We start from the raw sequence: 15,863 nt of genomic DNA on the forward strand, positions 1-15,863 counted from the left end.
AGAAATGGCTTTTTTTTCTTTTTTTTTTTTTTTTTTTGAGGAGCTGGCTATGTGAAGCTCTGACACAGTGTATTTCAGAGCTGTAAAACTGTAAATGTCTCATTGTGACTGTATACAGCATTCTAGTAGGTTTCTTTCTGCTCTCATACAGCTTAGTTCATAAGTGATGTTTTAGGTTTTGGAGGTTTTATGTTGTTAAGGTGACATCTCTGAAGTTGAAAGTACAGGGGTTTTGTGTAGCATCTGCTTCCATATTACCAGGCACCACAGCAGTTAAAGATGTGTCACTTGAAACAAAAGAAAAGTGCTGCAGTAGAGTAGATCCTACTTGAAACAAGTTGTCTGGCATACTTTCTTGGAGATGAAAGTCTATGCTGTGTAGGGTGGAGTATCAGCATACCACAATCTACAAGAGAAGGGTGAAAAGCAAGTGGAAACCTTAGAGTGGGGGTGGGTTAAAAAAAAATAATAAAAATGCAATTAAACAAAAGACCCAAAACAACAAAAACACCCCCATGAACACCCCAACCTCTGCAGAGGGTTTACTGTGCTATAATGTCAGGAGGGCAAGTGGTTCACCGAGTTCTTCTTTGAAAAGTCAGGTTCCTAAAGTGCTCAAATCACTTGTCAGGAAGCAAATACAAAAGGGAAGAAGGTTGTCTGTCCACAGACAGCTTTTTGTGGAAGCTTCTTCATTAGCTCTCGGTTTTCCTTGTACGTTCTTTGTCTCTAGCCTCAAGAAAAGTTGAATAATGAGGTTATATCACAAACTGTTTTGACAGACGCATTTGTGCTGTCAGTCTGTTTCAGAACTTAATTGCAGAAAAAGAAATAGGTACAACAAAACTCGCTAGCACTTGTTGAAACAAGTCCTAAAAGAAGTGCTCCATTAAACAGCATATCTCTTCACAATTTTTTTTTCTGCACTGTAGGATGAGAGCATCTTAATTCCTTATCCATTCTATATTAAATTATTGTATTCAGAATATATGCTTAGTGTCTTTTTGTGTTAATGGTAACAAAATTGTACTTTATCTCGCTACTGATCCACCCTTTTGATAGAGTATGGCAATGTATGTTTAATCCATGTAATAATGCAAGCAGTGCAGGAAACCTGGAGACTGAAGCTTCAACTGGAAGGATACTAAAATGTGATGGACAGCTTATCTCTACATCTATTAGTCTGGAGCAACTGCAAAACCACTAGCTTAAACTATTCTATTTCAATAAATTGTGAATATTAGCTGAATGGGTAAGTTAGTTTTTTTGTGAGGCTGTGGATGAAACACGTTTCCTAGCACTCAGAGGGAGGCCAATTATTAGGTGCTTGCCTGGGTAACCTGTAGTGTTTGTCTCCTTCCTTAAATAAGTCTGTCATGTAATGGTCATGCTCATCATAACTAACTTAAAGCTGCAATTTTTATTTACTTGCCATCTGAGAATACTAAAATAATGAATTTAGTGTATTTCTTTCCTTTTTTTCCTGTCTCTATCTGTTGGGGGCTTTTTTCCCCCCAAAATTAACTGTGGATATAATAAATGTCTTCTGAGTGCTCACTTAGAGACCTTTAGTAGCTTAATGTTTTTGAGACTTTTCTTGGTTATGACCCTTTGCATTCCCAGTGATAATTTTTCACTTGATGAGTTTCCCACTGACAAATTTTCAATTTTTATTAACTAAATCTTCCCCAGTGCTTAGTGTAATAAAGATTGGTATTCTGGCAGGACAGACTAGGACAGATTTAAGATGCATTTACTCAACACCTGACTGCATAATTCAGTTCTCCTGCTATCCCTCACTTGTACCTGGAGCTGCAAGTTCTTCAAATATTATATATGCAGGTAGTGATCACTAAAAATTCATACTGTTCCTAGAGGGAACTATTTACACTTGCATACCTAGCTCCTTTTGCTTTTTAAAAACTAATGAATATTATTATGTTAATTTATCTCATATATGCCAATTATTTTCTCTGTAATAGGATTTCTGTTGTGCACAGTCCTAAGCTAAAAGTGAAAACCAGGGCTTTGAAACTCAAAAAACCCTCAAGGACTCTTCCTAAATTTCAAATAGCTATCATAAAATAACTTTTAAAAAAATCAATTTCATATTAACCATGATAATTTTCTGTTTTTAAAAACAGGTGAACCAAGAGTGATATTTCCAGAATATATTTGCTTTTTCTTCCAGGTAGGAGATAGATGTGTTAAGCTGGCAAAGGGATTCTGGTAAGAATTTTTTTGTTACTTCTACAGTGAATGTCATATGTATAAGTGCTTGCAGTTTTGCTACTAGAAGGAGCTTTCTGTACCATTAGTGCAAACAAACTTGCTTGTACTTCAAAGGTCTAATTTTTTACCTACTAATTACATATTAATCCATCTGTTATATTTAAATGTTGCACTGAAAGTTATTTGGCTTTTTTTTCGCATATTCTGTGCTTGGATATAATGAAAATACTTGACTTTTGAAGCTTTTACTTCAGCTGTTTATACAGAAATAGGAGTTAAATGTGCTGTTGTAGCACTTATTAAGTAGGGTTTATGTGGATTAAATCATCTTGTTTCCATAGTTGCCATCACTGGTTCTTGTTTTTGTTTTGCTTTCTTCAGTGATCCTCTTGAGAATTTTCTACAGCTGAGTCTTGCATTTCTTGTCTTGTTTGAGTTAAATGTTTCTTCATGTACTAGTGCTGAGCATCCAAAGCAAAATTAATCAGTTTGGGAAGCAGAACCAATGTTTTTGGTATTTCCTCCTGAACAGTGGCAGCAGAATTGTCTCTTGAATTAAGCACACTCTAGTAGCGACTGCTACCCACTCAGTTGTGCCAGAAGGAAAACACCTTCTGGTTTAGTTGTAAATCTAAAGCATTGTACTTCTGCAACTCCCAAAATTATCTGAACTCAGTAATTTTTTTTTCTTTTCCATTTGAAACAGCCTGAATACTGTTGGAATACATAATATGATATTGTTCAAATAACGTATTAAAGAATATGTTTTCCGTACAATGATGTGTACGTGCTGTGTGTTTTGCTCTTATGCTTCAGGTCCAATACCTTTTAGTAGCAGACAAATGTTGAAGCTTGCATAGAGGTTACAAAGAAAAGCTGGAACAATGTCATTAACTTCCATTTATGCAGTAGGAGGGAATGCTCTGTCACAGGCTTTCACCTGATAGATTTATAAAATCAGTGTTTGGGGTCCTGGGCTGTTAGCTAAAGTTTCACTGATATTCTCTAAGTTCATTCTTTTCTTTCCCTTCCACCCTACATCGCTGTATTGATTCCTTAGTTCAACAGACACTATCTTTTGGAGGAGGTGAGAGACAGGGAAGAAACACTCCTTTTTTTTTCCCCCCAGTATTTTGTCTAAAAGGTATGTGTTTTCTGATGGAGTTAATTTCTGTCCTTTCCTCTACTTACAGCTCAGACATGAGCAGTGCCAGTAACTCACTGGCACGGGAATTCTTGACTGATGTCAACAGACTGTGCAATGCAGTGGTACAGAGGACAGAAGCCAAGGAAGATGAAGAAGAAGAAACTCATATGGCAGCACTGGGACAATACTTAGTTCAAGGCCGTGGGTTTATTTTGCTTACCACTCTGAACTCAATTATTGATCAGGTAGTAGCTTTTCTTAACTGGTTTTAATTTTTGTATTGAGCTTTGGCTGTGTGGATTTTTCTGGCTCATGTTGTTCTTGGTGCTGGTTTTCTTTCCTTTTTATGGGAGAGTACATGAGTTAATTGGGAAAACTGGAAATTCAAAAAGATATGTTGCAGTTGCATTCTGTCCTTTAGCAGGAGCTGAAAATGCAAAACTAGATAATCATATACCTGTTTGCCAGCTCATATTTGCCTAGGCATCTGTGAAGCTCAAGTGCAGTAGCTGGATGGAAAGAGACTTCAGTTGCATGTCCCAGAATGATGTAAAGTGCCAAAATGCTTGAGTCAGCTTTCTCTGTTTAAAAGTTTTTGTTCTTTAGGACTGAAACCGTTCTGATAGCACTGCAAAGCATCCCATAGGAATTGTGTTTGAAATCTGATTTCTACAGTTCTTCCCTCCACTGAAGTTCTTAGTGTATAAGTGTTAGAATCCCAGCTGGAGTGGAGGGTTTTTAGTGGTTATTCTGTGGTTTTGACTTTTTTGCTGTTACATTTTTGGAGCAAAGTTTCAAATTTGTCTGGGGTTTCATGTTGACTTTTTAAAATCACTGTTCTGTGCTTCTGACTTTTCTGTGGGGCTTTGGGTTTTTTTTGGGTAATTCTTTCTACAAGGGGTTTTAGGAGAGCTTTGTATAGAAACTGTTGCAGAGGTGTAATAAATATCTTGGATGCTTTCTGATTGGCTCTAGTTAATGATTATAGCAGTCTTTGCAGTTGGGTCATTTTTTTCAGTGCTTAAAACAGCAGAAAGTCATAGGGAACTGAATGCTGACTAGCTTGGTAAAATAAAGAAGGTTAATCTATTTTTTAAAAGTACAAGATCTTTTGGTTTTATTTTGTTCCTAACATAGGAGCTGACATGTCGAGAAGAACTTCTGACCCTCCTGCTGTCCCTTCTGCCATTGGTGTGGAAAATCCCTGTCCAGGAAGAAAAAGCAATAGGTATGTTTTATCACTGACAGTATTAAGCATGTAAAATAAGTGATTTGTGTTTTACTATAGAGCCTAGGACTTTGTGCTAAAAAGTAGCTCATTGTAGCACATATCCTCTAATGTGGAATGAAGATGTGAATTCTGCAGAGAATTTAAATTAAAAAATGGCAATCTCCTGTCAGCATACAAGGAAGGTGAAAATTGTGCAGAGAAGGTAAAGGCTTTTGGTCAGTGTGAAAGGCAGTGCTTGTGTTGCTGTGTAAAAACTGAACAATGAAATGGCAGTGATCTTAGTCAGATTTTTTTGTTTTGTTTTGGGCTCTTAGATTTGTCTGATGCATTCTTTTCCCTCCCAGAGGGTAAAACAAAGAGAATGAAAGAAATGAAGTTACCTGACTGTTTGAGAGAGCTTCTAAGGATTCATACCTGAAGCTCTTCCAGGGTTTTTTTTGCTATTTGAAATTCCTCCAAATTGAAGGCTTTTTTTAATGTTTGTAGACTTGGAGTCTTTAAAGGGCCAGTTTCATAGAGCTTTTATATAATAAGCTTTCCTGCTTGCTCAGTTGCATCATTCTTTCATGCCTGTAAGCATGATGGAATTAATGAAATGTTTTGGTTGCTCTTAGTGGCTTTTCCAGAGTTAGTTTAAAAGGCTGTTGTGTAGAGAGGTTTTAAGATGTGGTTTACACACTACGTAATGCACAGCTTTTACTTCTACAAATTACCCTCTCTTAGTACTGATACAGTAAGCACAATGTATGCAGTTGTGCACTAAGTAGTTGGGTTCTTTCTCGGACTGAAGTAAGTTCCCCTGTTAGGCAGCTTTTTTCTTCCTGTGCAGGTAATATCCTTTGTTTGGTAAAGTACTGGTTAATTTCCTGCCTTCAAAGTAGATGATGTTTCTTCCTTAAGTATCACAACTATGACTTTTGAAACAGCATGGCACAATAGTGCTTGCACATGGAAGCATCTTTTCTTTCAGCTCAAATAATGTTTATAGCTATTATGTGGGCTTCTGGGGTTTTGTGGGGGTGGGGGCTGTTGTTGTTAACTGTGGCATTTTTCTAAATACTGAACTTACGGGGTGAAGGATACTTGCACTTATTTTATGGTAGTTATTTTACTGCCCGAAGCATCCCTTTACAGTCCTATCACTACTTTAAAACAACAATGGACTTAATCCAAGAACATGCAGAGTTGTTTCTCTGCTTGCTTTTTTTGATAATTTGATCTGAGTTTACTGATATAAACGAACCAGTGGTACTTCTGTTTTATTTTTCAAAATGTTCTTGCCCATAGAATCAGATTTAAATTTTATATTTGCTATTTTATACTGCTTACTTGAAAGTTGGGGATTTTGTCTTGGCTGTTGTAGGAATATTCAGGACTCTAACCTTTATTCATTTCCATCTCCCTTTTGTCCCTGACTATTTTTAAATCCCCTGCTTTTATTTCTGCTGCTTATATTTGGAGCAATTAGTGGTGAAGTAAAGACTGAGGTCTGTATACTTGAAGATTTGCACTGATAATAAGTAGAGAAATTTATTTTTTCTATTACCACTAGTACACTAACAATGTCCTCATGCATTCTAAAAGGTCTGTGAGCTAACACACCCGGTTCCTATAGCAGCTGAGTTGCAAAAAGTGACAATGGAGCATCAAGTTAAAAAGACCTTTCTTCCTCCCTTTAGTTTGCTTGCCAAAAAGTTCTTTCACCTGCCTTGATGACAACTTGTCTTGAGAATGGTTTTTTGAGAATAGTTGTGCCAACAAGAAGTTTTAGGAAACCTTTTAGCACACTTTTGTCTAACCCTAAATAGAAAATGAAATAATTTGTCTAGGCTTTAAAAATAGCCAGTATGGCCCATAAACATGAGTTGTTGCTGCCTGTTTTATGCTGAAAATGTCTGACATAGGTGTATGCAAAACCATGACCTATTAAGATACAAATTTGCTGCATATTTTAAATCTGGAAGTATTTAACTATAAAATTAGGAAAAATGCTTTACATATTATAATGCTCCTTTAATGTTCCTTTGTTATTTTGCTGTTTCAACAGATTTTAATATACCCTTTACAGTAGACATATGTGTGACCAAAGAGAATAATACAAGTTCTGTGAAACCTACTCAGGAAAAACTAAGCTTGGATGGAAACGCTCATTCATTTCTTCAGACTTCTGTGAAACTCAGTCTTCGCTCTCGAAAAAGCGGCCGTCTGCGCAAAACCACCCACCGCTACTCTGTGCGAGATGCAAGGAGGTCCCAGCTGTCCACGTCCGATTCCGAAGGCAATTCGGATGAAAAGACTGCTGTAATAACAAAACACAGGCGCTCCCAGTTACTGCAGCCCTTTTTAATGGCTTCTGGTAGGGACAGCTACCCTGGAGGTAAAAGTGATTGCCGACCTGCCGAAGTGGTACCAGATTCTAATATTGATGCCCCTAATCTAGAAAGTTCCAGCAAAGTTAGGCCAGCATTTGAGATTTTGAATGAGCCAGCTGCAGGAACTTCTGAGAGCAGCATGAATAACTCTCCTTTTGACTTATGCCATGTCTTACTATCTCTCCTAGAGAAAGTGTGCAAATTTGATATTACTTTGAATCACAGCTCTGCTCTTTCAGCGAATGTTGTGCCCACATTGACAGAGTTCTTATCAGGATTTGGAGACTCTTGCAATGTAAGTAGTAACACAGAAAATGAAGTGGTTTCTGCAGGGTGGACAGAAGAACCCGTGGCTCTGATCCAAAGGATGCTCTTTCGAACAGTGTTACATCTTATGTCTTTAGACATTAGCAATACAGAAACAATGCCTGACAATTTACGAAGAAATTTAACAGACTTACTTAAAGCAGCATTAAAGATCAGAGTTTGCTTGGAAAAGCAACCTGGTCCTTTTGCTCCAGGATACAAGAAAACACTACAGCAGCTGGTTCAGGATGACTATATGTTTTCTAGGTATCGTCACAGAGCCTTGCTTCTACCTGAGGTTATAGAAGGGGTCTTGCAGATTTTGATCTGCTGCCTACAAAGTGCAGCCTCTAATCCATTCTACTTTAGCCAAGCTATAGATCTGGTTCATGAGTTCATACAGCAGCAGGGATTTAAGCTGTTCGAAGTAACAGTGCTTCAAATGGAATGGCTGTGTATGAAGAATGAGGGAGTACCTGGAGAAGCCTCAGAACATCTGAAAGCCCTGATCAACAGCATCATGAAAATAATCAGCACTGTCAAAAAAGTGAAATCAGAGCAGCTCCACCAATCAATGTGTACAAGAAAGAGGCACAGACGATGTGAGTACTCTCACTTCATGAATCACCACAGAGATCTCTCTGGGCTCTCTGTATCTGCTTTTAAAAACCAAGCTTCCAAAAACCCTTTTGAAACTGCTGATGGAGAAGTTGATTATCCTGAGAGATGCTGCTGCATTGCTGTTTGTGCACACCAGTGTTTGCACTTGTTGCAGCAAGTTTCTTTGACCAGTACCTGTGCTGAGATTCTCTCAGGTGTACATAACGTAGGAATATGTTGTTGTATGGACCCGAAGTCTGTGATTGTCCCATTGCTCCACGCTTCCAAGTTGCCAATCCTAAAAAACTTTCAACAGCACATACTGAACATCCTTAACAAATTTATATTGGATCAACTAGGTGGAGCAGAAGTCTCTCCAAAAATTATACAGTCATCATGCAATATATGTACTGTTGACTGTGATCAGCTTGCTCAGCTGGAAGATGCCTTGCAGGGCAACTCTAGTGATGCCAGTCCTTTGTCTAGTTCCTCTTGCAGAGTTCAGGGAATTCTGCCTAGCACTGGATCTGAAGATATGTTGTTGAGATGGCATGCACTGGAGGCTTATCAGGACATTGTTTTTGAAGAGGACAAACTACGTGGCACCCAGATCGCAAGCCATATTTGCCACTTAATTCAAAAGGGAAATGTAGTGGTCCAGTGGAAACTGTATAACTGTATCTATAATCCTGTGCTTCAGAGAGGAGTTGAGCTAGCTTGCCATGCTCAGCAGCAACTTGGAATAAGTACAGGTGATAAACAGATGTGCAGTTACCATAGCCAGGATTTGCCTTCTGAAGTGCTTCAGGTTTATTTGCAGATGCTCCCTGTGTTGCTGAAATCCAGGTTGGTTGATTTTCTGTTAATTATTGGAAAACATGCTAATTAGGTACAGAGCTTTGTATATTTTTTACTGATCAGAATGTAAGTTTTCTTTGGACTCTAGGCAATGTTTTGCTATTGCAGGTGGCAACAAGGTAAATGCTTGAGTAACGAGGTATAAGCCTAGATTCATAAACCTTAGGAGGTGAGGGCTCTTTACTCGTGAGTTATGGTCTTTAACAAGCCAAACTGTGTAGCAACAAATAAAATCTTTGTCCTGTGTGACATACTCTCTGCCTCTTCATTTCTTATTCTAAAATTAGTCTGGAATGTTAAACAGATTGATATGCCATTTTTCTGTGGGAATTAGACTACTTAGTTTTCTGATCTGTTTCCTTTTTCCTTCTAGAATAGAAGGAACTATAGAAACTACCTTTCAAAAATAAGGCTTGATGTTTACTTTTCCTGAAATAATTGGTTTCTAACTTACAAAATCCTGTTCGTTGAAACATAGTTTAAAAACAAACTAAAACAACCCCAAAACATAAAAAAGGCACAAACATTCTCCCAGGGCATAAAATAGAAACTTTATTCATTATTAAATGGATTAAGTAATTGTTTAATAAATATATGGAAGTTTTTTCAGAATATGAATGTGTCCTTTTGTCCAGGAAAGCTTCTGATTTTATTTCTCTTGGAGTCCTGAAGTGAATTTAGTGGGTTTACCCAAGACAACGAGTAGACTAGTATTCCAATTTATGTAAAGGGATTATCTCATACAATTTTAACTTCTATCCTAACCTAAACTGTGTCAGAAGCTATTCATTTTTGAAAGTGTACTTAGTGGCAAAGAGGCAAGAGAAATAAAGCTTAGATTAAGAAAAAAGTTTAAGATGTCCTATTTTTTTTTTTGCTGGCTTAAGGGTGGGAATATACAAGTAAATGATTCTTCTGATTCTAGAGTAACTTGGTTAGATTAAAAGCTGATCCTGTGGGGAAGGACATGGGAGGTAAGTAAGGTGGATATCTACGAGCAAACATAATATGCTAAAAAACTTCCAGATCCTTACCCCAAATTTTGTATGAACTTAACATAATACTTGGAGAGTAGAAGAACGGAAAAATAGACTTGGAAGCAAATATATGGAAAGTTTTTTTGTCATTGGATATGCTGGCATAACAATTGCACAAAAACTTATGCTTGAAAGGTATTCCTAAATTTATCTGAAATTCATCATCCATGCAACTAGTAGACATAGCTAAGAGTATGTCTTCAAGTTTCTTTGAGAAGGAATCTCTGCTTTCTCTTGAAATCACAGAACAGAGAAATAAAGATACTTACTAGCTTCAGTTGCTAATAAAAAATTCGGGGAAGGAAATACCACTAAAGAGAAAATGTCATAAATAAAGTTAATAAACCGCCTTTAATGTTTTGAACATCATATATTTTTGTGGTCCACCTTTTAGCGGGAGGTATTTCCTACATTGTATCTCAAAAAAAAGTTGAATTTTCCACTACCAGCTAGATGATGCTGACTTAGGATCCTAGAGTACTGCAGACAACTTCCTTTTCTCTCTAAAGTAATTTATAGCAATTGCTCACCTTACATGAGTTTTTTGGCTGATTTTATAAAGGTAACTTTCTTATGCTTTTCTCTTGCAGGGTAATTAGAGACTTGTTTCTGAGTTGTAATGGAGTGAATCAAATGATTGAGCTAAATTACTTAGATACATTAAGAAGCCATTCTTTGAAGGTGTTAGAGACATTGATACTCTGCCTCGATGATCAGCAGGAAGACCAAGCAACACCAGAACTGGAAGGCCTGAACAGCGAACAAAAGGAATCTGTGTCTGACTTGCCCTCTTCTCTTTGTAGCCAGCATGCTGTTTCAGAAGTTACTCAAAGCCTGAGCAAGTTTTATGCTGGCTTGAAAGAGGCTTACCCAAAAAAGAAAAAGTCTGTGAGCCAAGACATTCATGTCAACACAATAAACCTGTTCCTCTGTGTTGCTTTTTTATGTGTAAGTAGAGAAGCAGATGGTGATCTGGATTCAGCTAATGAGTGTGAAGATACATCAGGATATGATAGTACAGCTAGTGAGCCATTAGGCCACAAATTACCCTATCTGTCCCTGGAAAGCCTTACTTTGCCCTCTCTGGAACATATTCATAGGGCTGCAGATATTTGGTCCATGTGTTGTTGCATCTATTTGTATAGTTCAGTTTTCCAGAGACAGTTCCATAGACTTGGAGGCTTTGAAGCATGCCATAGATTACTAATCCTGATAATTCAGAAACTTGCAAAACATAAGGAAAATGAACGAGAAAAGAGGGAGAGAGTATTGAGTGAAAGCAGCAGAAGTTCACATGGGAATTCTTGTACTGAGCTTCTCAACAAGGATGATTCTGTTCAGCTGGCTAAAAGCAGAGAGATGACACAGTTGGAGCTTGATAGTTCTGGCAGTCTTGCTGGTGCTGAACAGCTGGTGCCTGGCTCTGTCTCCTGTGACAGCCCTGTGAGCATGGAGCATGCTGCAGTTACTTCAGCTGCCAAGCTTGAAGGGATAAGGACTTCTGTAAGAGAAGAGACTGAGTGGGCACTTCAAGGTATCAGACTTCTAGAAGCTCTGCTGACCATCTGTCTACACAGTGCAAGCACCATGCAGCAGAAGACGGAAGGGGAGATGTTTCACCAGGTACTGTGCAACTTTCCCTAGCTTGCTTTGCTCATATTTGTTTCATACAATATTATTTTAACAGTAATTTTGTCAAAAGTTCTTCTAGGGAGGTAAAAACCTTATGCTGTTTTTATGGTACCATATTTTGTATAGTACTGAAAGCATAGAGCTAAGTAATGAGATTGGTAGAGTGGTGGTCTGCTTGAGTAATACTCTTTTTAGAAAGAGTATTCAGTGGAGAATGTGTGTGAAAAGGATGCTACAGGAAAGCTGTGTAGGCAAGATGTCACCGTTATACATAGTGACTCACATTGCTTTTTGCCTGAGAAGGGACTACTGAAGGGCACAGATACTGAAAGGACACCTGAAAAAATTATTCCTTAAGCCTTAGAGGTGGACTAATTCAGTGTTCCACAAGAAGTTGTTAATTCACAGAAGACACCTCTTTTCTTTAATGTTTTAATTGCTCTTTTGAATTTTACTTGGCAATCTGTTGCAAAGCAGGAGGCATTAAGTAGAGGAAAGAACTGGAGTTCTGTCTCCAACACTCATTACTTTTGTGATCTTGGACATGTCACCCTCTGTCTTGTTAACTTCTAGTAGTGTTGTGGTGTGATTTGAATGCACAGCATACCTGAAACTGTTTCAAAGATGTTTATTTTTGAAACAGCACTTTTACCTGCAAATAGTAGAAAACAGCATTTTGCCAGATTTTTTCAGTGTGTAGGTTCCAATTAAATGTCATGACATATAGGATGAATCTTTCTTATTTCAAGAGACTGGATGAAGTCTGGTGATTTTAGATGAGAAGTCAGATTGATGCTTTTTCCTGGTCTCAATGCACATTGCAATGCACACCCCACAAAAGATCTGGTATAACATTATAGGTCTTACTAATTAGCATATCTATCAAAAATTCCCTAATGAGAGGCTCAAATGAGCCCCTCTTTCTCTAAGGAACTTTCCCTTGGATGGTTTTATCTTAGTTTGTAAAATGTGTTGTGGAGAGGACCTTGGGGTCTGGGGCATATTGATCCTTAACTACAAAACTTCTAAAATGTTTAATCTCTTAGCTTAACAAACAAGTTTAAGAATGTAGGCAAAACCCACTAAGAATACAGAAGTTGTAAAAAGGTATAAAAGGGGTTTAAAAGAAAAAAATCATCATGGCATCAAGATTTGTGTAGGTGGAAGGAGAAGCTCTTAAATGAAAGAGCTAGACTGTTTGTGTCAGCTAGAAATAGTAACATGAATCAAAATGTTTTTTCTCCCCCAAAACACAGAATACCTGTGTGGATGATATCTTACTTGAAATAAGAGAGCAGCTTGCTCTGGCGAAAGTGGTAGAAACTGACTTGGCAAAGCCTCTGTTTGAAGCACTGCTTCGAGTTGCCTTGGGCACTTTTTCTGCTGATCTGGATCATTCTGAAGAAAAAATTGAAAAGGTATGAAACACCAGTTAAGCAGTCCAATTCTGAATAATGCAAGATTTTCTCAGGTTTGTTCTCTGGGTCTTTGTAAACTTGACAGGAAATGTTTAAATATGTTTGATTATTGTGACAGTTGAAGATGAAATCTCTGCTTCTCGTATGAAAGTGGAATGCTGTTTATTGATACGATCCCCACATTTGCTGCTCAGAAATGAGTCATGCCCCAAAAAGTAGCAAGCTCAGTCAACCTGATGTTCTCTTTACTCCTTCATCTCACAACAGTGTGATGAACTCCTAAAGGAAGAGCCTCAAACAGGGATGTTGAGTGACCTTATTGACTGTGAACATCTTCACCTCCGAGTGAATGTCAAGGTGCATGCTGATGGTGATAGTGATTTGGAAACACAGTTACTTTTAATGCTGCTTACTAAAACTCTGATTAGGTAGTTAGTAAGAAAAATCCCTCTTTGTGGATTCAGTTTTTTACAAAAGAATGAAATATTTTTAACGTATCTCAAGTTTCTTGAAAGTGTACGATTAATTTGTTTATTTTCCCAATGGGCTTGGAGAAAATAGGCATTTGGATGGTTCTAAATTATTTGCTTTTCTGATTCAAAGATTTTTTTTTCTGACCAATCATAGTCTATTTGGCTGTATTGTACAGACCCATTACACTGAGAAGGAGCCTATGTCACAACCTGGAGAAATTTCTGAAGAAACCGAAGAATCGCAATGCTGTAGTCTTAAACTTTTTGCTGAAGAGGAAGGATATGAAGCAGATAGTGAAAGTAACCCTGATGATAGTGAAACTAAGAATGAAGGTAAATGGGAACTTTCTGAATATACAAAGCTGTCTTTATGATATAGCAAAGCTTGTTTGTCTTTTGAAATGTACCAAAACAAGGCAAACACCTTTAACAGATAGAAATAATTAACTTTATTTACTTTAAGTAGGATGGAGTTACAGATGGAGAGATGATAAATATTCTTATTGAGTGTTGAAGAAGTTCTGTCTTGGTTGTTTTGGCTTATGTGACCCTTGTTCTAAACTCATGTTGCTCAAATATATTATTGTGGTTTAGAAACTCCAGAGATATTTATCAGTAGCATGTTTGAAAATCAATGCTCAAATTTTTTTTCTTTAGAACTATAAGTATCTGGTGAAAATTAAATAGTCTAATTGTCTTATAGAATACCAGATTGAAAGGGACCACAAGGATCATCTGGTTCAACCTTTTTTGATGAAGGCACAATCTAGACAAGATAGCCTGGAGCCCTGTCCATCTGAATCTAAAGTGCCCAATGTTGGGGAATCTACCCCTTCCCTGGGGAGATTTATTCCAGTGACTGATTTCTCATTAGGAAAAACTTTCCTGTTGCATCTATATGGAATTTCCCCAGAAGTAACATGTACCCATTACCCTTTGCTTTGTCCATGTGACTCCTTGGAAAAAAGGAGTCTACCTTCTTCATAGACACCTTTTAAATGGTGGTAAAATGTCCTCCAAGCTGCCTTTTCTCAAGGCTGAGCAAGCCCAGTTCTCTCAATCTTTCCTCTTGTCTTTTTTGCATAGTGGGGACAAAGACTGAACTCAGAGTTCCAGGTAAGGCTTGATAGTGCTGAGTAGAGTGAGATAATTTCTTTCTCTCTCCTGGTGGTGTCCTTGTTGATGCAGCCCAGCATCCCATTGGCTTTCTTTGCCACAGCAGCACATGTTGATGCATACTGAAGTTGCTGTCCACTGGGATCCCAGCTCTCCAGACAGGCAGATCCCAGCCTGTGCTGCACTCCTGGATTCTGTTTTCCCATGTGTGAGACATTACATTTTTCTGTGTTGAACTTGATAAGGTTCTTGTTAGCCCACTCTTCCAGCCTATGCAGGTCTTCCTGCAGGCTGGCTCTCCCTTCCCAAGTGTCCACTTCACCACTCAGTTTGGTATCACGGGCAAGCTCCATCAGGGGAGATTGGTCCCATCACCTAGAGCACTCAGGAAGGTATTAAACAGCCTTGGACCCAAAATCCCTCCCTGGGGACCCCACTTGTGACAGTTTCCAGTTTGAAAAGGATTTACCACCCCCTCTGGATGTGGCCAGGCAGCCAGTGCCCACCCACTGCACAGACCCCTTGTCTCCACCCTAAGGCATCAGTTTCTCTGGGAGGAGCCTGTGGGAAACTATGGAAAGGCTTGGAGAAATACAGGTAGACAGCATTCGCTCCTCATTCCATGTCACCTCAGCAGGTTAGTCGCTTGTGGGAGGCAATCAGGTTTGTCAAGCACTATTTGGCTTTTCCCAATCACATGCTTCATTTGACTTGATAGTCCCCTTGTTATACAACATTTCTTTTTATTCTAAACAATTGATGTGCTCATATCTTGCTGTATTCTGCTTGTATATTTAATTTTAACATGAATTTGCTTTAATTTTTTCCTTTGTGCTGAGCACATCTGGGTGCATATGTTCTGGTATGAGATCAGCATGAGCGGTAATGGCCTTTAATAGAGCTGCATCAAACTGCTGCTGTTTATCTGCGTGACTAGGCTTTGTCAATAGATTTATAATATTTTAAAAGCATTTCTGAACTAAGAAATTAATCTGAAACACTTCCATGATACATTTGCATGTAGCATATGTCTGTACCAAATAATTTTAAGTAATGTATTTTAAAGTCTCTCCAAAATGTAATAGGGGAGGTTTACATGTTTGGGGTTTTTTTTTCTGTGATTGTCATGCAGATATTCTGTCATGTGTATTTTCTGAGTTAAATAACAATCTGCTTCCTCCAGAATTTTAATATGAAATTATTTAAATGTATTTCCTATCTTGGCAGGCTCAAAGTTTTGTATAGAAGCTTGAGCCTCTGTTACAATGATTTTACTGTTGTGTTTCATGAACTGCATATTTTGCCATTACTATGTGTGTCCAATTCCCAGGAAATTAAGCCAGATAGTTTAAGAGCATGTAATGGGAGAAACTGCATCCTTGCCCTTCTGTGTTAGCAGGAAAATAGGAAAATCTGAAGCAGAATATCGAATTATGCTAAC

General features: G+C 38.0%; 1 protein-coding gene across 6 annotated transcripts in view; it reads left to right on the plus strand.

Annotated features, from left to right (window-relative positions):
• The window catches only part of LYST (lysosomal trafficking regulator), a 78,957-nt gene that overhangs the window by 11,777 nt on the left and 51,317 nt on the right, over positions 1-15,863 (plus strand). For 4 of the 6 annotated variants that reach the window (XM_048296532.1, XM_048296537.1, XM_048296533.1 and 1 more), the window contains exons 2-8: positions 2,145-2,229; positions 3,426-3,624; positions 4,517-4,607; positions 6,658-8,734; positions 10,374-11,406; positions 12,672-12,833; positions 13,483-13,639. In XM_048296532.1, the coding sequence (XP_048152489.1) occupies positions 3,433-3,624; positions 4,517-4,607; positions 6,658-8,734; positions 10,374-11,406; positions 12,672-12,833; positions 13,483-13,639 (3,712 nt within the window). In that variant the 5' untranslated portion in view covers positions 2,145-2,229; positions 3,426-3,432. Of the gene's footprint in view, positions 1-2,144; positions 2,230-3,292; positions 3,320-3,425; positions 3,625-4,516; positions 4,608-6,657; positions 8,735-10,373; positions 11,407-12,671; positions 12,834-13,482; positions 13,640-15,863 lie in introns of those variants that run through there. The other 2 variants (XM_048296536.1, XM_048296535.1) reach the window with 2 other exon arrangements.

This window comes from Corvus hawaiiensis, chromosome 3, assembly GCF_020740725.1.
Source record: "Corvus hawaiiensis isolate bCorHaw1 chromosome 3, bCorHaw1.pri.cur, whole genome shotgun sequence".
NCBI lineage: Eukaryota > Metazoa > Chordata > Aves > Passeriformes > Corvidae > Corvus > Corvus hawaiiensis.